Source organism: Amblyraja radiata, chromosome 1, assembly GCF_010909765.2.
Source record: "Amblyraja radiata isolate CabotCenter1 chromosome 1, sAmbRad1.1.pri, whole genome shotgun sequence".
Taxonomy (NCBI): domain Eukaryota; kingdom Metazoa; phylum Chordata; class Chondrichthyes; order Rajiformes; family Rajidae; genus Amblyraja; species Amblyraja radiata.
This window is the reverse complement of record NC_045956.1, coordinates 130797095-130824749: the sequence shown is the minus strand read 5'-3', so window position 1 is coordinate 130824749 and position 27655 is coordinate 130797095. Positions and strand designations below refer to the sequence as shown.

Here is a 27655-nt window from a genome sequence, read left to right as displayed (position 1 = left end):
GAGGAGATCTGGAAGCCTTGGGCGATTTGAATTGTCCGTGACTTTGTTTATTTATTGATTTAAAAAAAAAAATATTTTGAGCATGAGAAATTCTGTGATCAGCGTGAGAGCATGAGAATTTCGCGAAATGCGTGAGTCTCACACTCAATGCATGAGAGTTTAGCTCAGGCCCTCAAGTCCTGGCAGCATACGTGTAAATCTTCGCTGCACTCTTTCAAGTTTAACCACATCCTTCCTATAACAGGGTGACCAAAATGGAACACAATACTCCAAATATGGCCCTACTTACATCTTGTACAAATTTACCAGTGTCTTGGACCAGAACAATTTGGTTGATAATTAATTACCCTCTTAATCACTTTTTAATGGGGAACTAGGAATGGAAAATAAATACCTGCCATGTCAACAATATGTACCTGGTGAAAGTTAAAAAAATAGTTTGTTCAAATCAGTGAAACTGTTTAATAAAGCTTTACAAATGCAAACCCAGTTTTGTGCTGTTTTGTGCTTGTGAAAAAGCTGTTTTGTGCTTGTGTAAAAGAAGACATGCATAAGTTATATAGAATCTAAGTTACCTTAAATCTGGATAACAAACCTGATTGCTGATGTGTATATATTGTAAGAAAGAAAGAAGAAATGATAGTGTCAAGAAATCGAAACCAAGATTGCACCTTTCAGGAGCTTTCCTCTGGAGAATAGAATGTTGAGTGAGTAGCCTGGTTAAGGTTTCATCCCACTAACAGTGATATATAGACATAAGATGTTGTTGATGAGGATTGGGTAAAAAAAAGGTAAAATTAGACACGGATAACCTGTTTTCATTGCAAAGGAAGGCCAAAATGAGAGACCAATAATATCATAGTTATGTTAAATCCTGGAGGGAATTTGAGAAAATTATTTTCATCTAAAGTGTATGAAGTACGTGAAATACATAGCTTTAAAGGGACAGTTAAAGCCAATAACATAACATATATAAAGGGACACTAGACTAGTTGGTGAATGAAATGCTAATGAGAAAAAATGCTATTTACATTAAATGAAGAGTCAGGGAGTATTGCTCGTGTGGAACTGTTTTTGATCAGTCTTGAGGAACTTGATGGTACAACATGGACCACCTTTGTCAGTTTTATTCTTCACCTTCCTTTCCTATTGCATTACAGAGTCTGTGGCCTTTTACTCTCCTCTTATCCCCTCCCAGCCTCTGTTGCTATCTCGCTGTTCCCTTCCCCATATAGCCGTTAGCTGCCAAGCAACCCCTTCTTGCTTGTATCCACCTATCCCTTGCTAGCTCTTCTCCCAACCTCCAATGTATATATTTTTCACCTCAGCTGGAACAGATTGATTATTTCCCTGCTGTAAGTGTTGTAAAATATCTCAATTGACTGGGATGGGAATAGGGAAGTAAAATCTGCAAGTAGCAATAGAAAAAAAACACAGGAAAGGATCTTTCTCCATGAACATTTGTGTTGCCATTTTCTCAGCATAATGCAACTCCTGAGCACCATCCACAATCTATCATTGTCACCGATGATAAATGAGAAATTTATGTCCAACAGATGCTTCTCATCATCTTCATCACAAACATTATTCTTTACCTTGGCTGTTATAATTGTTTTGCAGGAAAGAGTAGCAGAGGCTAAGAATGGATAAACTTAACACAAATGTTGACCGGTTTTGTTAATTTTGTGTTAAAGGTTTCTTTACACAGACACGGGCTGTTATTTGTGCTGAAGGAATTTTTTACCCAGTGGTTGATATCTGAATGTAGAGGGGGTTGTAGAATTGGATGCAATTACTCTGTATAAGTGCATTTAAACAGACACTTGAATAAGCAAGGCTATAGAAGAATATAGTCCTAATGTTGGCATAGCACAGTGGTGCAGCTAATAGATTCAACCCTGACCTCTGATGTTGCCTGTTCAGTTTGCATGTTGTACCTGTGACTGCATGGGTTCCCTCTGGGTGCTGCAGTTCCCTCACATCCCAAAGACATGCATGCAAGTGGGTTAATTGGGTGCTGTAAATTGTGCAGGGAGTGGATGAGAAAGAGTAATAATGTAAAACTAGTGTGAACAGGTTAACAGGAAGCAAGATGGTGCAGTAGTATATTTGCTGTCTCACCGCACCAGAGACCCAGGTTTGATCCTGACTGCGGGTGCTTGTCTGTATGGAGTTTGTATGTTCTCCCTGTGACCTACGTGGGAATTCTCCAGTTTCTTCCCACACTCCAAAGACGTACAGGTGTGTAGGTTGGCTTGGTATTTGTAAATTGTCCCTAGTCTGTCCCCCTAGGATAGAGTTTGTGAGCGGGGTCAGTGTGGATTTGACGGCCCAAAGTGTCTGTTTCCACGCTGTATGTCTAAACTAAACAAAAACAAATCTAAAGGTGATCAATGGTCGGCGTGAACTCGATAGGCCTGTTTCCATGCTGTATGACTATGCATTAGATGTAGTGGGCTGAAGGACCCGTTTCTGCAATGTACAACAACTCTTTGGAGATCAATCTATTTTAAACCTTTCATCCTGGCTTATTACTTCATGAGTTATGAACTAAATCTACACTTGTTTAGCTAAGAAGGATCAAAGAGGAAACTAGAAATAGTGGAACATTCACTCCTCTGTAAATTCTCTTCGTGATTGGGAAGATTTTTTGGAACAAATATATTTTTCTTATTTTGAATACACTGCTTTATCCAAGAATTTCCTGAGGAATTGCTGTGCTTGTAGATATGAATCAGTTTCTCAGAATGTGTCGTGCTTCACTTGCTAGCTCGATGAGTTGGTGAATTGGCAAGATAAAGTGCTTTGTGCCCGTGTGTGATATTCTTGCTGGAGATAGCTAAAAATATATATACAGGAATCTCCAAAGAAAACCAAATTGATGATTCCTATCACTTTCTGGGAGTTTTGATGAAGATCTGTTTCATCTTTGACATAGTTCTGAGGGACTGCGCTGAGAATGAGTGAGCAGCTCTTTGAACTCCTCATCCTTCATCAATGACATCAAAATTAAATGCAGACATTCAAACCATTCATGTTTCTGAAACTCTAGACTAGCAACAGGAGGGCTGCATTCGACCTCCAAATGAGACGCAGGAGATGGGTTTATCAAGATGAGGATTGGGCAGCTGTCGAGAGGATGAAAAAAATTTTTTTTTTAAAATATATTAGTTCTCCAGAGACTGGTTGCAGATTTCTTCTGTTGCAGATTTCATTGAGCGTTAATGTGGCTCCATTCTTTCATTGTAGCTGTCATATGTGAGGTCTCCCCAGGAGGGCTCTGACTTGATTGTGCGCCAAGTGATCAATTTGTGATAATGGACAAGATCTCTTTTGGGTTGACCATCCTCAAGAGTGTTGTAGACATGGTATGGAGTCAATTTTATGATGTGAGGCAATTCAAAACATAAACCAGAGAAAATGTGCAGCAGTCCAAATGATCCTGGTGAAACCTGGTGTGGGGAAGCTGTTACTGGGGCTCCTGATAATTTTGACACCCAATAATGGAAACATATTAGATTTTTTTTAAATTGAGTAGATAATAGAAACTCACTACTGCTTTCTAATGGTTTAAGCAAAAGTTAAATTATCAATTACAATATCACTACTTTGAGTTTTTGTTTGGAAGAACAAGCTTTGGAACCTGATTACATTCCATTTGCTATTAAATTTGCTTTTTACAATTATAGGTTTCTAAGTATGTTTAGTTTAGTTTATTATTGTCACATGTACCGTGGTAGTGTGAGAAGCCTTTTTGTTTCCTGCTATTCAATCAGGACTGTTGTCTGGTCAATAACAAATATAGAAAGTGCTTTATGCTCACACATAAGAATATTACTGTTCTAATTTAAACGTTCCTTGTTTTATAATAGAAGGTAAACCAGCCTTTGCTATAATGTGTTTGATTCTAAACGCCCAATTCCACAGATTTTTTTTAAATCTTTCTCTTTTAACATTTGTTATTATACTAATAGTACATTTAGAGAACAGAGTTAAGGTAGTACTGCTAATCGGAGGACGGTGGGGGGGAAGCGTCAATACAGTACAAGAGTCAGTGGTGATATATATGCAGTAGATTCTAATAATGAATCATTTTGGGTAAAAATAATGAATAGCAGGGGAAAGAAGGTATAGGTGGGAATTGTCTATGGGGCCCAAAGCGGAAATATCAAGAGCTTGGCAGAAGGCACCTGCAATTATGTTTTTAATCTGCATATTTTGATTGGACTAATCAAACTAACAATGGTACCTCAGTCGAGGAATTTGTGGATTGCATTAAGGCTGTTTCTTAATGTAACATATCCCAGAACCAATCTGCATAAGATTTCATAATGTATAAAGAAGTAAGATGAATAAGAGATTTTGCGGTCAAGAATCCTATTGCGAATCGTTATCAAGCCGGGTAGAATTCCTGATATGGTTTGAGGATAAAAACGGTTTCAAAACAAGTGTCAAAACAAGTTCAAAGTTCAAAACAAAACAAGGGCAAATACAAAAGTATCAAGAAAGAGTTATCTCAAGTGAAATGGGGAAAATAGTGCTCAAGGAAAGTGGTAGATATTTAAACAGCTATTTATTTCATTGAGCTGACCAGAAATGCATTCTAATTATTACAAGGATTCCATGAGAAAGATGAACCAACAAAGGTCAAGCAAACCATTAGATCAAAAACTCCAGAGCATTCATAGTGGAAACATTTACTGGTAGACCAGAACATTTAGAACCTTTTTCATAAACAAGTAGTGAGCCATTAATACTGATGGGCCAAAATGAATCAGAACGGAATATTGGCGGGTAATATTAAAAATAATAGCAAGAACTTCCTATGTATACATAAAAAGGAAAAGGATAGCTTAGGGAATATTGGATCCCTGGAGGTGGGATTTAGGAATTAACTAGACTAAGTGGGACCCGTTGGTTCCCAGGATCACACGGGAGGGCTGGTCCCCCAACGCAATGTTCCACCTCTCCACCAATTCCAATATTGGTGGCCAGTGGGGGATTTCTGGAATGCTAGTATGGGTGTTGTGGGCTGAAAGGACTGGTTTCCAGAGGGCTAGTATGGACATTGTGGGCTGAATGGATTCTTGAGCTGGCAGCTCAGTCACTCAAGCCTGTTGTGTTGGCAGCTCACTCACTCACGGCTGGTGGACTGGCAGTTGGCTCACAGCTGTTCCTTGAAATTCCATTTTAAGCAGAGTGCAAGGCCACCAAATTTAAGTGCAGTTTCTTACCACTTCAAGCAGGGTGTAAGGCCACCAAATTCAAGTGCAGTTTCATACCATTTCAAGCAGGGTGCAAGGCCACTCGTAAAGGTAAAGGTAAAGACAGCGACTCGTGACCTCTCCCTCCTCCATCTTGCAGAGACTGAGCCACTTCCACTATTCTGGGTTTTATAGTCCCTCCCCCCTCCCACCAGAAGGGGCGTGGCCTTCATAGCATGATTCACAGGAGAGAGAATCTCAACTTTTTTAAACACTAACAACTCTTTTATTTTTCATCGATGGGAAAAATCCTCAGCACCTGATGAGCGGAGGGGGACTCTGAGAAAGATGGCTAAAAATCATAGCCGTATGTGGTAGGGTTTTTTCTAAAATCAATATAATGCGCAAACAGGAAGTGGTCAAGATTAGACTTTTAATTATATAGAAGGCAAGGCAACTTTACTTGGGCAAGGCAACTTTAATTAGGCAAGGCAACTTTAATTAGGCAAGGCAACTTTAGCATTTCCAAACCAAAGGCAACACAGCTTTAGCATTTCCAAACTAAAGGCAGCACAACTTTAGCATTTTCAAACCAAAGGCAACACAGATTTAGCATTTCCAAATTATATTTTCAAACCACATTAAGGGCACTGACAGGTCACTAAAACCACTCACAGTTTAGTAGACATGTGTTCAGTGTTATTCACAGAGACTGAGAGACACGACTCTCGCTCCCCCATCTTGCAGAGACTGACTGAGGCACTCAACACTTCTGGGTTTTATAGTCCCTCCGGAATGGCGTGGCCTTCAGGAGAGAGAATCTCAACATTTTTTAAACACTAATAACTCTTTTATTTTTCATTGATGAGAAAAATCCTCTTGTCCTGCGCAGCGCAGCGGAGGGGGACACTGAGTAAGATGGCCAAAAATAACAGCCGTAAGTGGCAGTGTTTTTACTAAAATCAATATACAGAACACCAGGAAGTGGTCAAGATCAGACTTTTAGTAATATAGATATTAGCTATCCATGCTTGCTGATAACACAAAAATAGTTAACTGAATATTCTTTAATGAGGACATTTAGTCAGTGGAAAAGAAATGAATAATTTGAGTGAGCGGGTGAAAACTTATTAAATTGAGTTTTTATCTGGGGAAATTGTGATGCCAAGCTCTTTGGAAAATTGAATCAAAAGGGAGATTATTATCTAAACGGAGAGTAGCAAATGACTAAAATGCAAAGAGATGCTCTTGTACATGGAGCACAAAATGTTAGCATGCAGGTGCAGTAATTAGTTATTTAAACAAAAGGGTAATTGGCCTTTATTGCTGGAGAGTTCAAGCATAAAAATTGTAGAGGATTTTGGTGCAGTTGCACCTAGAATGCCGTCTGTAATTTTGCTCCCCTTGTTTAAGAAAGGATACACTAATATTGAAGGCAATCCAGACGAGAGTCACTGAGAGAATGCCTGGGATGATTAGTTTGTCCTACCATGACTGGCTACAAATGATCAATCCATATTTTCTTGAGTTTAGAAGAATGAAGGGTCATTTTAATAAAACATTAATATTCAAAGTTGGCATGACAAAGTCAAAGTTGAAACAAAGAACTGCCAATGCTGGTTTATACCAAATATAGGAATAACTCAACGAGTCAGACAGCATCTCTGGAGATAAAGGTTAGGTGACATTTTGGGTCAGGACCCTCCTGCAGACTGAAAGTAAAGGGAAGGGAAGGGGGGGAAGGGGGGGGGGGGGGGAGACCAGGACAAATCAGGGCTGGCAACAGATGACCTCAGGCAGGGTGGTTCCCTGATAGGTCATTTGTTGGCTAGGGATGGTATGATCTCAAGAGGGATACATTGTTGTGAACTGTGGAACTGGTTAAATGACTAGAGTGGAGGAATGGAGGGAGGGGAGGGTTAGTAGAAGTTACTTAAAATTAGAGAAATCAAAGTTCATACCACTGGGTTGTAAGCAAAAGATACCCAAACAAAAGCAAGGTGCTGTTCCTCCAATTTGTGAATTTTAGATTTGGATGTTGAGATGTTTCCACTGGTGGGAGAGTCTTGAGCGAGGAGACAGTTACAAAGTAAAGAGAGGACCATTTAAAACTGAGGTGCATAGGAATTTCTTGCCCCAGAGGGTGGTGAATCTCATTGAGATTTTCAATCCCAGAGGGTTTTAGAGGGTTTATATCACCAGGTATTTCAAGAGAAGGCATATACATTTTTGAAAGATCATGGAAGTGATGGCAACCTGAAATTGGAAAAGAAGACTTGAGGCCTGGGGGCAGATCAACCATAATCATATTGAATGATGGGGTAGGCTTGAAGGGTCAGGTAGTGTCCTCCTGCTCCTGTTGTGAGTTAGTGTTCATTCCATTAATGCTCATTTAGTAATGCACTCATTTCAAAACAAAAATAAGATTAAATGCACCCATGGAATATATTTGTTAGAATAATCCACAATTGAAAGTAATAAGCTTAATATTTAGGAATTTACCATTCTTAACCAAATGCATCGCAGAATAAAATGTATTTTGTCTTCAAGACCATAAAAATCTCCTTCAAAAAAAATTCTATAGTAAATATCTCCTCCTATAGTAAATATCTCCATTTGTATTTGTCAAAAAAGTTCAAGATTAAAAAGGAGAGGTACATTAAAGAAGGTTTAAAGGGATGTTGGATCAAAACAAGCAATTACGAATGAAATTATCTGTTAATGTGCAAGAGAAATGATAACGTACTGGTTGGACTGAAAAGTCACTTTCAATCTAGTAATTTGCATATGCCTAAAAATTGGAGTTTGCCCTGTTTGGATGCCATTATTAATACTAACATCCATTCTTTTCCACTCATGAAAGTGTTTGCTTGAAAAGTAGCACAGTGGCATGAAGCACACCTGTTCATGTGCTGAAATGGGACCTCGGCAGTTCCCCTCAACATCTCTATTCAGAGCGTGTAGCTGTTGGGACAATGCTTATAAAACATGGAGGAGAGGGGACATGGAACTGTTGCTCCCTCCACTCACTTGAAAGCCATTCCCTTCTCCTGGTTCATGACCCCAAGCAACACTGTGAGGTTTAGACTAATCATCAGGCAAGCGAGTGGTTGTTATAAAAATGCTGCCGTCAATGAAGGGAGCTTCAAAATGCCGTTGCATGAACTTTAGTTTATGCTCATTCCTGACATACTCCTGTTTCTCTTTGTGAATGAATAATGAATAATGAATATCCAGCTTTCCCCCAAACCTCAACCAGCTGTGAGGATAGTGTACATTGGCTGCCTAAGACATAATTAATTATCCTACCGACACTAGGCAGACACTAGGTGAATTATAATGCCAGGGCTAAAACCCTAATCAACCCACTGGGTGATTGCTACCATGATCAAATGTGCAAAAATAGCACTGATGTACAAACAACATGTAAATAATTTGCTAATTTCTAGGCCATGCATTTTTATGAATGATGACAAAATGCTGCGATTTTGGTTTGTGATAATGTAATTTGATGAGGATCATTAACAACAAATAATGTGACTGGCTGATTGATGTGTTCATTTTCACAAACCGGTTCTAATTTTTGCTGTTCTTCTCCTCAACAGGGTGTCTTATTCTGTTCACGTCTCCGAGGATTATCCAGGTACTCTGTTCTCTGAAAGTCCTAGTGCTAAGGGCATGATTGATGTGCGACACTTTAGAGTGATGCTACACTTGTCTGGACTGACTGTGCTTGTACTGATTAGATGAATTGACTGGCTTCTCTCTACCTGAGCAGTTTGTAGCTTGTTGTATTCACATGGAAGATTCACATCAGGGTGGTGGAATTGCTTAATAATGTAAGTGTATAATCAAATGTCAATTGGCACATTGAGCAGGTAAGAATGATAGCTTGTACACATGAACTGACGCACGACAACTCCATCTGTAAATTATCAATTAATCCAAACCCAAATTGAATCTGAGAACTAGGGCAGAAAATATCCTTTGGATTTGTAAGAAAATTCCCAAGAATATTTGAGCAAAGATCTCGTTTCACAAATCAAGAGCAATATTTTCATGTCAAACTTATTATTGCTAGACCGCATTCGTCATTATACAGTAGCTTTGGTACATAATCAACCAGTTTATTTAAAAAATGATCATCAACTTGCTTTGTTTCTTTCCGCCTATGCGATGATACTTTTTGAATGTAGTCATTAGCTTCACAGAATGCTTTGGGGTTTTTGTTGTGCAGTCATTTCTCTAAGTCAATGAAGTCATCACCAAAAATAGTCACAAGCATTCAACAGATGCTTGGTATCATAATCATATTTGTGGTGCAACCTAATATTTTAAAAGGGAAACCTAATCTTGAATCATTTTCTGTTTAAGTTATTGATTTACTGATTCTTTTGAAGTAATGGCACAGATTTATGATGGCATCCAGCCAGCTATGATTTGTAAATGCACAAGCTATACTAGCTTATTTGGAAGTGAGAACAAACATCATATTGAGGCTGAATTGTGACAATATAACTTTATAGGCTGAACTGTAGCCCCTGTTAACACCACCTCTCACTGTTAGTTCAAAGAACCAGGAACGTTACAATTTGGATAGCTAATATGAGACTTGTTCACCACTGAAGAACATCTTAAATCTGCAGGATGGCTTAAAATGCAAGTCAAATGTTGCTGGCTAGGCTGGCATTTATTTCCCAACCAAACCCATCGCTTTGATATACTGCAGTCTATTTAGTGAAGATTAGGAGTCCATTTAACAACATTTAAGAAACATTTAGATACGTTCATAGATAGGATAGGTTTAGAAGGATATAGGCCAAATTCAGGCAGGTGGGACGAGTGTAGCTGGGACCTGTTGGTCGGTGTGGGCAAGTTGGGCCGAAGGGTCTGTTTTCATGTTGTATGACTGACTCTAAGATACTTCCATAGCACATTCCAAATAACAAAGAGGTGACAATGCATTTCCAAGCTAGTGTATGACTGGAAGAGGAATTATAAGGATTTGAAAGTTCCCTCACCATATCCTAGACAATGGAGACTTTGAATTGGGAATTGTTGTTACTGCTTTGTATTTTGCAGATAGTAATAGTTCTACAGAGTGGAAACAGTCTTTTTGGCCCAACCTTTTTTCTCTTTGCACTCCCTGTTGTACTTGTGTACAGTATGATTTGAGTGGATAGCACACAAACAACTTTTTTCACTGTATCTCAATGCTCTTGATCATAATAAACCAAAGCAAACCAGCGTTAATGGACCTGCATTGTGGCTATTACCACTTATTCTCACCATAATATCATTAACCAGCGAGCTCTTACTGTATGCCTATCTTGTGGATTTGGATCTTTCACTAGCCGGAGGTCAGTTTGCCCAACCTTCCAGTGATGCCCAACTCTCTGTTCTGACAAATTGCTTGGTACAACAATTCTGTATATTCGGATAATGATATGCTCTGTACTCCAGTAAAATCTCCCAAGTTCGTAACCAAAGAGTCGCAGGAGGACAGTCATTTTTTTAGGAAGGCCACAATCCTATAAAATTCATGAGGCCCATGACTCCTGTTACTCTCTGGCCAAGGAGAAAGAGATGATTAGGGATGGTTTCCTTGAGCAGAGAGCACCCATGAATGTATGAAGCAGCAAGCTCCAAATAAAAATTATACCATCTGTCATCTGTCACTTCCTGTAATGTTCCCGAGGCTGAGGTTCAGAGTGACCTTCACCTTGATAGCAGAGATGTCCACACACTCGGCTGTGGTCAGGTATCTGCCTGAACGAGGTGGCATATTCCCATCACCATAAGAAGAGTGAGAGGGGAATTGACTGAAACAGATAAGACAGGATGGAGGTGGAGAAGATCTTTCTCTTTGGCGAGTCCAGACATAAATGAACATGTTTAAATGTATGGGGTTAGAGATGAGACAATCCTTTTCCTTCTAAGGTTTGTGAGTTTGTAATATTATAAGAAATATTTACAGGAGTTGGCTGTTCAGTCTCTTGAGTATGCTCCATAGCCTTCATTGATTGCAAAACTATCACAACTTTGAATGCATTCTGAGACATCCTGCAGACATTTGTGGATGATGAAATCCCACCCAGTTGACAGCAGATATTCTAAACTCTCCCAGGAGGGGAAACATCCTTAAGAATCTTTCACATTGCAATCATATTGCCACTCCTTCTTCAAAACGCAATGAGCCCAGACCCAATCCATTCAATTGTTTCTCATAATAGAATCCTTCAGTACCAGGGATCATCCTAGTAAACCTCCTAAGTGTTGCCTCCAATGAAAATACATAGAACAGAAGAGTGCAGTTCATCACAGGAATGGGCCCTTCGGCCCACAATGTTTGTGCCGAGCATGATGCCACATTAAATTGATCACATTTGCCCGTACAGGATCCATATCCCTCTATGTTTTCAAGAGAGAATTAGATTTAGCTCTTGGGGCTAACGGAATCAAGGATATGGGGAGCAAGCAAGAATGGGATACTGATTTTGGATGAACAGCCATGATCTGAATCGAAGGGCCGAATGACCTACTGCACCTATTTTCTATGTTTCTATTCCATGAGCCTATGTAAAAGGCTCGTACACACAACTATCGTATCTGTCTCCACCATCTCCCTTGGCAACACGTAGAGTTTGTGGAACTCTTCCTCACAGATTAGTAGAAACAAGGTATTTGAATATTATTAAAGCAGAGGCAGATTCTTGATATGCGATGGACTAAAAGTTTACAATGGATGTGCAGTTGAAGTTATAGTCAGATTGATTGTGCTCTTATTAAATGGCAGAGAAGGTTTGAGGAGAAGTTTCCGTTTCATGCTCCTAATTCATAGGTTTGTATGTTTGTGTCACAAACAAAATCTTAGTCAAAGCACTTCTCTCCTTATTCCTAGGGGCTACTTAAACAAGTTAGTTGAGTCTTTCTCCTGGACCTGGTCATGTCGGGAGCTAAAGCTTCCATTGTGAACAGTGGATCTAACTGCTTCCATAAATTATCCTTCCATAAAGGATCTAATTGCTTACCTGGATTGCGATTGACTCCCAATCAGACCTCCGGATGGCAGAAAGTCCCTTTAAATAGCACAGATGCGGGTCATGCTCCTGCTGTTAAGATTTTCTTCCTTGTTTTGGCTGCACAGAGTGTTAATACATTTCTATGATTTATTTTCACTACTTGGTGTCACCCATAAGCAACTTTATTTGCTCTCTGTGATATGCACAAAAAGGTTACGTTATGCTCAGGGCTGCCAATATTGTGTGAGATTTGGGAGGGAGAGACAAAGCCAGAGGGAGCATAGTGACCGGGGGGGGGGGGGGGGGGGGGGTTGTGGGAGGGGGGTGTCCACCTTCCCATTGGTACGGAGCTTTTGAATTTTTCGGCTTGAAATTGTGCAATCTTGTGCATACTGTAGCGAGTCTTTTAAATCACACTTGAATCCAATATTTATGCTTTAAATTGGATTAGCTATGAATGTTAGGCTAAATTACATTCCTAATTACATTCCACAGTAGAGTCAGGCTCTGATCAACAGGTGCAGCACATGAATGATCTTCGTATATTCATGTATGGAAATCAGATTATAATCAAACACTTGGCCCATGTTGACCAACCTGGGTCTCACTGCACACCTGGTACTACTCCTGACCCTGTCTCCAGTTGCATACCTTCTCTCATCCCTGACCCTGTGTCCAGCCTTACACCTGGCCCCCTATTCTACCCTGATCATAGCTGCTTACCTGCTTAGGTTCCCAGTGCTGAAGACTCCCATTGTCCCAGCTTTGACTGCACACGTAGTACTATTCCAGACCTTGAATCTGGATGCACACTTGGCCTAGCTCCTAGCCCCTCTGCACTGACAATATACCTGGCCCACACATAAAGCCCCCATATCTGACCCCCCTGGACTTAACCTATTATGTTCAAGTCCACAGGTGCTTATCTAATCCGGTAATCTTTTATGGGGCACTTCACAGATCACATTGTTTTCTAACAAAATTTGCTACATTCATTGGCTTCGTATCCATAAAATTATACTCACTCAGCTGTATAAGTATTCTGTTAATATTTCCTTCATTTTCTTAACAAACTGGCCTCGTCATTTTCACCCCCAATATATTCAGTATTTTGCTGTCTTCCTCTCAGCTGGGACTGTGCTGAAATGCAAAGTCCAATAGCTATATATTTAAGCAATATTATTCTATTAAATGTAATCTTGGGAGTACATAATATTTTCTGTGGTATTCATAACACAACAATGATAAAAAAAGATCTTTGTTTTGATTGCACCTACCAACATGCATACATTATTATATTACAGTTAATATGTACCAAGGGCAAATTTGTGTTCCAATGCTCCCCATTCCCAATTACTTTTACATTGAAGTGATTGAAATCCAAGTGAAGTTTAAGTGGTATCAGAAAAATAAAACCTCCGGAATGGATGATATTCATTATGTGGTAGTTTGGAGTCAGTATCAGCACAATTACTATATTAAATTTTGAATCTTCAGATGTCCTGGTTCAAGCTAAAACTAAAGACAAATAATAACCCCCTCACACATTCCCCTGCAAGTACCTCTCTCACTCCTTTAAAATATGCCCCTTCTTTGAACAAGATATAAACATTGCATCTGAACCAGTTTCGATCTGATCATGTTCATCTACATGTCCTTGATGATGTTACCTACATAAAACAACGAGATTGCGGACATTTCTATTCAACCTATCAAAGGAATTTGGGGGGGGGGAGTTTTAGAAATAGCTGTGAGGTAAACAATCATAATAGTTGAGTGGCAAATTACAATAATGGTACCTTACCAATATTTAACAGAAGGAAATAATGAGGTATCGGGGCTTTATGTTGTGACAGACAGCCTGACACCTTGCATGTCATTTTAATATTACACTTATCCCATCCCTCTGAATATTTCGGATTAATAAATTAAGGTTTTGTCAACTAATTACAAATCGATAACATTAGCCAACTCCGAAACACGAAGTGCTGAGCATTGGGATCCAGACATCACGGACAACTGGCCTCAGTTCCCCGCTCAGATCTGGCAGTGCTCTCTGTCTGAACCAGGAGCCACAGAGCGTTTTTGTAATGGGGAGGCTGAGTGATCACTGATCACTGGCCTTGGGGGTACCCAGCAAGGGAATGGAGCAACCGAGTGGGGGGAGGATGTGGTAGGGGGGTGTCGCCCTCCCACGGTAGGGACTTTTTGAAATTTGATGTATTAAAATCATGTTTTAGTGCATTGTAGAAGTATGATTTCAATGTTTTTTGTTTGAAGTATTTTTAAGGCAACTTTTTAAGGGGTAACTTTTTCCACACAAAGGTGGTGGGTGTATGGAACAAGCTGCCGGAGGTAGTTGAGGCAGGGATTATCCCAACATTTAAGAAACAGTTAGACTGATACATGGATAGGGCAGGTTTGGAGGTATGGACCAAAAGCAGATAGTGTAGCTGGGACATGTTGGCGGGTGTGGGCAAGTTGCGCCGAAGGGCCTGTTTTCACACTGTATCACTCTATAACTACATTATACCTCCACCATGCATGAATGCTTCAAAATCAAGTGGTCGAGTTTTATTGCCATATGCTCAAGCATAGAAACATAGAAAATAGGTGCAGGAATAGGCCATTTGGCCCTTCGAGCCAGCACTGCCATTCAATATAATCATGGCTGTTCATCTAAAATCAGTACCTCTTTCCTGTTTTTTCCCCATATCCCTTGATTTTGCTAGCCCCAAGAGCTAAATATAACTCTCATGAAAACATCCAATGAATTGGCCTCCACTGCCTTCTGTGGCAGAGAATTCCACAGATTCACAACTCTCTGCATGAAGAAAGTTTGTCCTCATCTCAGTCCTAACAGGCCTACCCTTTATTCTTAAACTGTGACCCCTGGTTCTGAATTCCCCCAACATCGGGAACATTTTTCCAGCAGTTACAGTAAGTGGAAGTCTAGCAGGCACGCAGGATGCTTTCTCCAACCAACCCCATTTGAAGGCCACTATCTTCCACCATTTCTATCCAGTGCTTGGTACTTACTTCCAGCAGCCACTGGTTGTCCTCCAGGATGCACCGAGCCGCAGCCTGATCCATGCCGGTCACCTGGGCAAATTCAGCACAGAGATTCTCACAGCAGTGGCACAACGATTCCGACACCTCTGACGGCCCGGGACTCTTGCCCTGAGGATGCTCCATGGCCGGAGCTTCAGCGAGAGACTCGCCAGCCCAGCAAACACTCGCCAGCCCGGCAAACACTCGCCAGCCCTGGATCCTTGTTTGCATCTGTCCCCGCCGCTGCCTCTGCTTCCATCCCTCCCTCAGCCCCGGCTCTCCAACACCCGCGGCCCATGCAGTTGATATAAGTTTTGAAATTTTCGTTGATCACAGAATTTCTCACGACAGCATGAGAAATTGTGATCCACGTGACAGCGTGAGAATTTGGCGAAATGCGTGATTCTCATGCTCAATGCGTGTGAGTTGGCAGCCCTGCTATGCTTGAGGAATACTGTTAATTCTTAACTACATTTTGCAATTGATGGCACTTAAAAGACAACCACTTCAGAATTACATTTCTAGGTTACTTTTGCGAATTTTCCAAGCTTTATTTGCAAATAATTACAAAAGAGAAGAATTTTCTGCATGTGTGGTTAAATAAATCCGTAACATCTTGTGTTGTGCTGACCCAAAATTATGCTAACCTTAAATCTAGGGTTTACTGAAGGTCTTTGGAGCATCTTCAATATCAATATCAGTTTTATTCGTCACTTGCACTTAAATTGCAAGTGAAATGAATTTGCCAGCAGCGGTACAATGAAAAAAGAACACACAAAAATACAAAAAAAAACACAATAAAATTTTTTAACACAAACATCCACCACAGCATTCATCACTGGTGGAAGGCACAACATTTGGTCAGTCCTCCTCCATTTCCCCCCGTGGTCAGGACCTCAACCCTCCGCAGTCGCCGCTGCGGGCGACCAGAAGTTCAGACACGGTAAAGTCCAGATAAAGTCCAGGTAAGTCATGAATCGGTGCTTCCCCACCGGAGACCGCAGCTTCAAGTTGGTGTAGGCTGCAGGCCGGTGGTCGAAGACCTAAAGACCCCGCCGCGCTGCAGCCAGAAGCACCGCAGACTGCAGGGCTGGCAGTCAGAGCTCCTCTCCAGGGGTCCCCGGCGAGGGACCCCGCTCCTGATGGTAAGTCCCCGCCGCGTTCACGGTAGAAGTAGGCCGCAGGCCGGCGGTAGGAGCTTCTTCTCCACCTAGGTCCCCAACGGGGGATCCCAGGCTGCGGACGCCGCGCCAGCTGGAGCTCCAGGCTGCCGTGGGCCAGCGAATGGAGTGCTCCACTCCAGCGACCCCCGGCGAGGGCTCGCCCCTTCCACGACGAGAGTCCGCGTTGCGCCCGCAGCTGAAGCCCCGGGAAAGGCCGCACCGATCCTCGATGTTAGGCCACGGGGGAGGCGACATGGATAAAGTCACATCTCCGTGGAGGAGGCGACCAAAACGGTTTCCCCCTTACCCCCCCATACCACCCCCCACACAAGACACATAGAGAGACACCAAAAACACACATTAGTACACACTAAAAAAAATAAAAAAGTTGAAAAAACTAACACGCTGCTAGCATGGCTGCCGGCTTGCAGCGCCCCCACCGACGTATGGTTTCCTTAGTTTGTTTCTGACACATGAATGCCCACAGACGGAAGTGATGTTAGGTAATTTGCAGACTTCCAAGCTGGAAAGACATGGGAACACCACCGACCCCTGTAAATATTTTCAATTTGTCTACATTATTTGTCCTTGCCTTAATTCATTAATATGGATTAAGATCATAAAATCATGTGATAGGTGTAGAATTAGGCCATTCGGCCCATCAAGTCTACTCTGCCATTCAATCATGGCTGATCTATCTCTCCCTCCTTATCCCATTCTCCTGCCTCCTCCCCATAACCTCTGACACGCATACTAATCAAGAATCTATCTATCTCTGCCTTAGACATATCCACTGACTTTGCTTCTACAACCTTCTGTGGCAAAGAATTCCTCCGATTCACTACCCCCTGACTAAAGAAATTCCTCCTCATCTCCTTCCTAAAAGAACGTCCTTTAATTTTGAGGCTATGACCTCTAGTCCCAAACACTCTCACTAGTGGAAGCACCATCTCCACATCCACTCTTTCCAAGATTAAGTGATACTCTAACCAAACCCAAAAGGTGTTCAGCATGTGAATCACTGTCCTTAAATTTATCTTAATCTTTTAGACTGCAGAAGGACTAGGATAGGTTTGGAGAGTGGGCAGAGAAGTGGCAGATAGAACTTAGTACAGCAAATTACAGTTATGCATTTTGGTAATAAGAATAAAGGCGTAGATTATTTTCTAAAAGGAGAAAGAATCCAGAAATTGGTGGTGTCAAGGGACTAGGGAGTGCTGATGCAGGATTCCCAAAAAGTTAATTTGCAAGTCAGCGGTTGTAAGGGAGGCAAATTCAATGCCTTTCTCCTATCATTCCTTCCTCCTTGATTTATGTCAAGAGGACTGGTATTTAAAAACAGAGATGTATTGCTGAGGCTCTATAAGGCGCTGGTCAGGTTGCATTTGGAGTACAGTGAGCAAATTTGGGCCCCATATCTGAGGAAGGATATGCTGGCTCCATAGAGGGTCCAGAGGAGGTTTACAAAAATGATTCCATGAATTTAGTGGGTTAGCATATGATGAGCGTTTGACAGCTCTGGGCCTCTAATCGCTGAAGTTTAGAAGGTTGAGGGGGGACCTCATTGAATCTTACAGAATAATGAAAGGCATAGATAGAGTGGATGTGGAAAGGATGTTTCCACTAGGGGGAGAGTCTAGGACCAGAGGTCATAGCCTCAGAATTAAAGGACACTCTTTTAAAAAAGAGGTGAGGAGGAACTCCTTTAGTCAGAGGGTAGTTCATCTGTGGAACTCATTGCCACTGACGGCTGTGGAGGCCCTCAGTCGATATTTTTAAGGCAGATATAGACAAGTGTGCTCAGCCCTCTCCTCTACCCCCTCTTCACCCATGACTGCATCCCTAAGAATGGCTCCAATGCCATCATTAAATTGGCCGACGACACCACGGTGGTAGGGCTGATCAGTGACAATGACGAGTCAGCCTACAGGGAGGAGGTCCAGCACCTGGCAGCCTGGTGTGCCAACAATAACCTCATCCTCAACTCCAAGAAGACGAAGGAAATTATTGTTGACTTCAGGAAGAACAGAGGGGGCAGACATACCCCCATCCATATAAACGGGACTGAGGTGGAGCGCGCCTCCAACTACAAATTCCTCGGGGTACACATCTCGGAGGATTTGTCCTGGTCCCTCAATACCACCAAACTGATCAAAAAGGCGCAGCAGCGCCTTTACTTCCTGAGGAGGCTCAAGAAAGCCCACCTGTCCCCCCAGATCCTGACCAACTTTTACTGCTGTACCATCGAAAGCATCCTGACCACCTGCTTCACGGTATGGTACAGCAGTTGCACCGCAGCGGATAGGAAGGTACTACAACGGGTGGTGAAAACCGCTCAGCACATCATCGGTGCCCCGCTCCCTGCCATGGATGGCCTCCACCGAAAACGGTGTCTGAGACGGGCCAGGAAGATCATCAAGGACCCCTCACACCCTAACCATGGACTGTTTGCCCTCCTCCCATCAGGGAGGCGGTACAGGAGCCTCAGGTCTCGAACTAGCAGGATGAGGAACAGCTTTTTCAACAACACACTTACATTGCTGAACTCGGAGTCCCGACGCTAGATATCTTTGGTCTCTCCATCCACATTGTTAACCAGTACTCTTCTTACTCTAATGTATGCTTGTTCTGTATTTTTTTTAATTCCTATCTTGCACTATGACTATGACCAGACGCTAAACTGCATTTTGTTGTACCTATACTTGTATCTGTGCAATGACAATAAAGTTGAATTGAATTGAATTGAATTGCAGTTCTTGATTAGAACAGGTCAAGGGTTATGCGGAGAAGGCGGGAAAATAGGATTAGGAGGCAGATATCAGCCATGATTGAATGGCGGAGTAGACACGATGAGCCACCTGGCCTAATTCTACTCCTAGAACTTGTGAACTTGTGAGCAATGACGATACAGTACAGAAACAGACCCTTCAGCCCACCGAGTCCTTGCCGAACTGACAATGTACAACTTTACTGAAGCTAATTAACCTACATACCTGTACACCTCTGGAATGTTGTTGGAAACCAGAGCACTCAGAGAAAACCCACACAGTCATAGGGAGAATGGACAGTCTCCATACAGACAGCACCCATGGTTAGGATCAAACCCAGTTGTCTTACGTTGTAAGGCAGCAGCTCTACCGCTGCGTCGCTGTGCCGCCCTTTATTTGTTATAGGTCCTTACAATCCCAGCAGTTGCGTCATTGCTTTCCTTTTTTTTTTTTTTTTTGTTTATTTTATTAGGTTAGTACAATACAAAACAATACAGTGGGACCTAATTTTAGGTGCCAACTATGTCATAACATAATTATACATTCCATGTACAACCTCTAGTTTTATGTTTTTGAAAAGGAAATAAGAAAGACAAGAAGAAGGGAAAAAAAATAAAAAAATAAAATTGGAGAAGAGAAAAAGAGGAGAAACAGATAGTAGAAAATAGAAAAACGTGAAGTGTGTGTATAAGAAAAGAAAAAGTGGAAAGTAGAAATAGGAGAAAAAGACCCTTAAAAGAGAAATTTTAAAATCTGTATTCGGAGATGTAGATCTATCCACGACCTGACCTGAAATCAGTAATCTTTATGGTACCGCTGCATCACATGATTCCAAAAAGTCGATGAAAGGAGACCAACTCCTTAAGAATTGGTCATATTTATCTATTAGTCGGAGTCTCATTTCTTCAAGGCGTGCTATGTCCATCATATTCCTAATCCACATTTTAACAGTTGGAATAGCTGTATTTTTCCAAAATTTAAGTATCAATTTCTTTCCAATTATTAACCCATATTTAAAAAAAACTTTTTGGTCCTTATTTAAATTGACATCTTCTACTATTATTCCAAATATAATCCATTCCGTATTAGGTTCTATTCTTGACTTGAAAAGCTTTGTAAATATATCAAATATATCGCTCCAAAATTTATCCAACTTTGTACATCCTACAAATGAATATATTAGCATTTTGAAACAAACATTTATCGCATCTGGGAGAGACGTTTGGGTAAAATTTAATCAACCTCGTTTTTGAATAATACAGTCTATGTAATAATTTAAATTGAATTAAATTATGTCTTTCATTAATGGAACAATTATGTGTGTTCATCAGATACTTTTCCCATCTATCCTTCGGGATCTTTCTCATTAGTTCATGTTCCCAATCTTCTCTTAGTGCCTCTGTTGAGGGTAATTCTCTATTTAATATATTATTATAAAAGTATGATATTATTTTGTGAATCAGCCTTAATATTCATTGCTTCTTCTAAAGGGTCTAAAAATATAATTTGAAATCTATGTGTATATTTCTTCATAAAGTCACATATCTGTATATATTTGAAATATTGATTATCCTTCAGTTTAAATTTTAATTTTAATTGTTGAAATGATAACAATTTGCCCAATTCATACATATCTCCTACTTTCCTAATCCCCAGTCTATCCCATTGTTTATATGTTTTGTCGATAAGAGATGGTTTCAATGCAGGGTTGTTCAATAGTGGGGTTAGTACTGATAGATTATTTAATTTCAAGGATAATTTTATTTGTTTCCAAATTCTTATTGTATTGTGAATAATTGGGTTCTTCTTATATATTATACTATTCAATTTTATCGGTGAGAACAAGATCGTTCATATATCATACGGGAAACACTCCTCTTTCTCCATTCTTATCCACTCCGACTGGTGAGTGGAACTATCCAACCAGTACATTATGTTCTTAATATGCACTGCCCAGTAGTAATATGTAAAGTTAGGTAATGATAAGCCCCCAACTTCTTTAGGTTTACACAAATGCTTTCGTTGAATTCTGTGTGCTCTGTAATCCCATATAAAATTAGTGATAGTAGAATCTAGTTTTTTTTTTAAATATTTTGGAATATATATTGGGATCGCTTGAAACAAATATATTAATTGTGGTAAGAAAGTCATTTTTATAGCGTTAATTCTACCTATGAATGAGAGCGGGAGCGTTTTCCAAAATTTAATCATATCATTCAGTTTATTTAATAGTGGTATAAAATTGGCGCTAAATAATGATTTGTGTCTTCTCGTAATTTGAATACCCAGATACTTAAATTTTTCTGTTGCAATTTTGAAAGGGAATTTTAGTAAGTGTCTCGCATCCTGTGGTTTTAAAGACATAATTTCGCTTTTATTCCAATTTATTCTATATCCTGAAAAAGAGCCAAATTCCTCAATTAGTATTAATAAGGTGGGTATACCCGTTTGTGTATTAGTAATATATAAAATAATATTATCAGCGTATAATGAAATTTTATTCTTTGAGTCCTTAGTGTTATATCCGTGAATATTCGGATGATTTCTAATCTTTTCAGCCAGCGGTTCTATCATAAGGGCAAATAGCAATGGTGATAAGGCAAAACCCTACCTATTAACCCTTGATAAATAAAATTTTGGAGATAACATATTATTAGTTAATATTCTTGCCGTAGGTTTATCGTAAAGTAGTTTAACCCATCTAATAAAATTCTCTCCCGTGTTAAATTTTTGGAGTACCTTATATAAATACTGCCATTCCACCTGATCAAATGCCTTCTCTGCATCCAGCGTAACAACTGAAATATCTTCAATGTCCTCATTGTGAGAGTACATTATATTGAAAAGCCTTCTCAAATTATTAAATGATTGTCTTTTGGGTATAAATCCCGTTTGATCCGTGTTTACCAATTTGTTAATATAATTATTCAGTCTTCTAGCTAGAATCTTTGCTAAAATTTTCTGATCCGTATTTAGAAGTGATATAGCTCTGTAAGAACCCGGTTCATCTAAATCTTTATCTTTTTTTGGTATAAGCGTTATTGTTGCTTCTGCTAAAGTTTCTGGTAGTTTATTTTCGGTATAAGCCTGCGTGTATAAGTTGAGTAATCTTGGTACAATTGAGTCCTGAAATCGTTTATAAAATTCATTACTAAAACCATCTGGTCCTGGGGTCTTCCCATTTTTCAGTGAGTTTATTATTTGTTTTATTTCTTCACTAGTAATCCGTGCTCCTAATTCCTCTTGTTCTAAACTATCCAATTTAGGGAGATTGCAATTATCTAAAAAATTTGTAATTTTACTAACATCTGTATTTATTTTAGTTGTATATAAATTATGATCGAACCAGGGTGTAAGGCAGCAGCTCTACCACTATGCCACTGTACCCCCTCTTTATTTTTTAGGTCCTTACAATCCCAGCAGTTATGTCATTGCTTTTCTACTCATACTTCATCCACAGAATTTTTGAATAGCTGTCCATAGTGATGCACAGGGTTCCCTTAAGTGGAGCCATGAGTTGACATCATATTATGTATTTTCCTGAAGATGATACTTCCATCAATAATGTAGTATATGCTCAAAGCAAAAACAAATGAAGAAAATGGATTACAAGGCAGCTGGAAAGTAGTGATGAGTGGTTATTTTTTTTCTTTGGATCAGATGCAAAAGTATCAATATCCCTTCAGCAATTACTAGAGATGCAAATTAGAAGAGGCGTCCTCAAAACTCAATATAATTTAAAGGCGTTCAATGTCAATATTGTTCCTGTAGATTTTGTGTTTGACTATCTCAGGCCAGAATCATAATTGAAGCTTGTGAGCAAAAATGTAGAGGACCAGGATCTATGTGTTTAACCCCGCTGCATTTTTACCTTAATCAACATCCTCTAAATGATGTGGGAAATGAAAATGGCTGCTATCACGGTGGGCAAGATGATCTTGTCGTTGACATTGTGGTTAATGTTATTTACACAACACTTGGATTACGTGGTAATGAAGGTACATGAACGATATCTAAGAAGGTCTCAAGGTTGTGAGATTCTGGGGTTCTTCCTGTGGAGACATCAAGCAACATGGTTTATCTGGACTGATATCACAAGTTCACATGATATAGGGGTAGATTTAGTCCATTCGGCACATCGAGTCTACATCGAGACTGATGTCAACTCAATCATGGCTGATCTCTGCCTCCTAATCATAAAAGAATCAATGAAATTCATATCAGCCCAGATAAACTATGTTGCTTCACGTCTCCATAGGAAGAATCCCAGAATCACACAACCTTGAGAGTTTTGAGGACACCTTTTCCAATTTACATCTCTAGTAGTTGCTGAAGGGATATTGCTACTTTTACATAACTACTTATCACTGCTTTCCAGGTGTCTTGCAATCCATTTTCTTCATTTATCTTTGCTTTGGGCAAACATTACATTATTGATGGCAGGAAAATAAATAATTTGATGTCAACTCATGGCTCCACTTAAGGGAACCCCTGTGCATCGCTATGGACAGCTATTGAAAAATTCTGTAGATGTATACGAGTAGAAAAGCAATGACATAACTGCTGGGATTGTAAGGACTTCTAAACAAAAAAGAGGAGGCACAGTGGCATAGCGGTAGAGCTGCTGCCTTACAGTGTAAGACACCCGGGTTCGATCCTGACTATGGGTGCTGTCTGTACGTTTGTCCATTCTCCCTGTAACTGCATTGGTTTCTCTGAGTGCTGTGGTTTCCTCCCACATTCTAAAGGTGTACAGGTATGTAGGTTAATTAGCTTAAATTGTCCTTAAGTGTGTAGGATAGTGAAAGGGTATGGGGTGATCGTTAGTCGGCACGGACTCGGTGGGCTGAAGGGCCTGTTTCTGTACTGCATCTTCATTGTTCACAAGTCTTTTTATTGAGTCCACATCACAAGATTAGAAATTGTTCTGCCAAACTGAACACACTTTTCAACATCTGCATACAATGGCGTCTTGCGCTTCTTGTACGTAGTGGTGGAAAGATTGGTGGAAACAGGGCCATGACATGAATGCTCTTTCCTTGACCCTGTTCACAAGTTATAGGAGTAGAATTAGGCCATTTGGCCCATCGAGTCTACTCCACCATTCAATTATGGCTGATCTATGCCATCTAATTCCATTTTCCTGCCTTCTCCCCATTACCCTTGACACCCGTTCTAATCAAGAATTTGTCGATCTCTGCCTTAAAAATATCCACTTACTTGGCTTCCACAGCTCTCTGTGGCAATGAGTTCCACAGATTAACTACCCTCTGACTAAAGAAGACCTTTTTAAAAGAACACCCTTTAATTCTGAGGCTATGACCTCTGGTCCTAGACTCTCCCACCAGTGGAAACATCCTTTCCACATCCACTCTATCTATGCCTTTCATTAATCTGTAAGTTTCAATGAGGGTCCCCCCTCAACCTTCTAAACTCAAGAGAGTAGAGGTCCAATGCAGTAAATCGCTCATCATATGCTAATAACATTGCTATGATATGAATTTAATTCGTTCTTTTATTACAGCAGATCAGTTATTTGATAATTTAACATGATTCAAGTGAATCTTTTAGACTGTTCTCTCTGCTAATACTGTACACTACAAAATCTTCCTATACATTAGTGCTCACTGTAAGAAAGAACAGTCCAGTATCAGTAAAAGCTGACATTGGTTCTGCAGCATTGGTGACGTTTGAAGGAAATGTAATTCATGCTTACCATTTGGTACAGGAATGCTCGAGGATCCATGCACTTTCATTTGTACCTATAATGCTAATATAATGCTAATAGCATTATGGTGATGGGGATGTGTGAAGTTAAAATGAGAAGGGGAGTTAGTAAAGTTACTTACAAAACCTTGCAAACAAACAGCATCTACAAGCTATAAGGACATGAAACACCAATAGTTGCAAGTTGCCCTCTAACCCACACTGTCCTGGCTCAGAAATATATTGCCATCTCTTCACCATAGCTGGGTTGAAATCCTGTAACTCTCTCCCTAACATTGTATATATACCCACATATCAAGGACTGCAGTTGTTCAAGAAGGCAGCTCACCACCGCATTCTGAAGGGCATTTAGGATGAGCAATTAAATGCTTGCTCAGTCTGCAAAGACCACATCCCTTCAAAGTATACACCCTTCTCTGTTTGTCCAATGTGAGGATCCAGTTTGATTGATCAAAACTGGCTTTCAAAGATATTGCTAGTTTGGGGGGAGAGATTAATGGAATGAAGAAATGTTCACTGTCAACGGAATCGGACAAGTATCCTGAGGTGAATGTGACAATTTCAGGATCTGAAAGCCAAGATTCACCTGTTTTTCCAAAGCATGACCTATGCCATGCAAGGTAAAGGAAATGCTTGGAGCAGAACTGAAGAGGCCACAGGAAGCAGGTGTCATTGACCCAGTTGAGTTATCTGATTGTCTGCTCCATTTGTTGCTGTGGTGGAGGCAAATGGCACCATTAGGATTCAGGGATTATAAAATGACAGTGGTTCTGCACTCTGCAGGGAGGATGTGGAATCATCCTCTCTGCAAAGCCTCTTTCAAGCCCTTTTTTTTTTTTTAAGTGTTGGTTGCATTGAGATCTCCTTTCATTCTAGATTTCTGCCCTCATGTTGATATCCTTCCATGGTTTGTATTCACAATTCCTTGCAGTTTAAGGTGAAGACTATATTTGTCTTTCTTTCTTTAACACAAAAGGGCAGCCCTTCAGATGATTTCCAGTGTCTCATTTGCCATCAGAATGATGAAAACTTTGAATACGTTAACGGCTTTCAGAGCAAGTTTTAAAACCTTTAAAGACAGGTTTTAGACAGGTGCAGGGATAGGAAAGGTGAAGAGATATCTGGTCCAAACGCAGGTAAACGCGACTAGCGTAGACGGGGCATCCTGATCTGCAGGAACCAATATGTTCATTTAAGTGCTGTATGATTCTGCAAATCCAACTCTAACAGTGTCAGCTACATGTTCTAGATCACAAAGCTGACCAAGCCCATCAGCTATGAGAGCAGATTGCGGCCATTCTGCCCATTAAGCCTACTCTGCCATTCAATCATGGCTGATCTATCCTTCCCTCTCAACCCCATTATTTTTCCTTCTCCCTATAACCCCTCCACCTTAATAATATCCATTGACTTGGCCGCCACACCCTTCTGCAGGAATGAATTCCACAGATTCACCACCCTCTGTCTTTCCTCCTTATCCCATTTCCAAATGTATGTCCTTAGAAACATAGAAAATAGGCACAGGAGGAGGCCATTCGGCCCTTCGAGTCAGGTCATGGCTGATCGTCCCCTATCAATAACCCGTGCCTGCCTTCTCCCCATATCCCTTGACTGCACTAGCCCCTAGAGCTCTATCTAACTCTCTCTTAAATCCATCCAGTGATTTGGCCTCCACTGCCCTCTGTGGCAGGGAATTCCATAAATTCACAACTCTCTGGGTGAAAAAGTTTTTTCTCACCTCAGTCTTAAATGACCTCCCCTTTATTCTAAGACTGTGGGCCCTGGTTCTGGACTCGCCCAACATTGGGAACATTTTTCCTGCATCTAGCTTGTCCAGTCCTTTTATAATTTTATATGTTTCTATAAGATATCCCCCTCATCCTTCTAAACTCCAGTGAATACAAGCCTAGTCTTTCAATCTTTCCTCATATGACAGTCCCGCCATCCCAGGGATCAATCTCGTGAACCTACGCTGCACTGCCTCAATCACAAGGATGTCCTTCCTCAAATTAGGAGACCAAAACTGTACACAATACTCCAGATGTGGTCTCACCAGAGCTCTATACAACTGCAGAAGAACCTCTTTACTCCTATACTGAAATCCTCTTGTTATGAAGGCCAACATTCCATTAGCTTTCTTCACTGCCTGCTGTACCTGCATACCATCTTTAAGTGACCGGTGTACAAGGATGCCCAGGTCTCGCTGTACCTCCCCCTTACCTAACCTAACCCCATTGAGATAATAATCTGCCCCTTGCAGCCAAAGTGGATAACCTCACATTTATCTATAGTATATTGCATCTGCCACGCATCTGCCCACTCACTCAACCTGTCCAGGTCACCCTGCAACCTCCTAACATCCTCTTCACATTTCACACTGTCACCCAGCTTTGTTTCATCCGCAAACTTGCTAGTGTTGCTCCTAATTCCCTCTTCCAAATCATTAATATATATGGTAAACAGTTGCGGCCCCAAATCAGAGACTTGCGGCACTCCACTCACCACTGCCTGCCATTCAGAAAAGGACCCGTTCACTCCTACTCTTTGCTTCCGGTCTGCCACCAATTTTCTATCCATGTCACACCCTACCCCCAATACCTTGTGCTCTAATTTTAGTCACCAGTCTCCCGTGCAGGACCTTATCAAAGGCTTTCTGAAAGTCTAGATACACTACATCCACTGGCACCCCTTCATCCATTTTACTTGTCACATCCTCAAAA

The 27655-nt window shown here is 40.7% G+C and overlaps 1 protein-coding gene across 1 annotated transcript in view; it reads left to right on the top strand.

The window, feature by feature from the left end:
• Positions 1-27655, top strand: part of parp8 (poly(ADP-ribose) polymerase family member 8) — a 398103-nt gene that overhangs the window by 136815 nt on the left and 233633 nt on the right. Inside the window, exon 3 of the mRNA XM_033030967.1 lies at positions 8810-8847. Coding sequence (XP_032886858.1) covers positions 8810-8847 — 38 coding nt within the window. The remainder of the gene's footprint in view (positions 1-8809; positions 8848-27655) is intronic.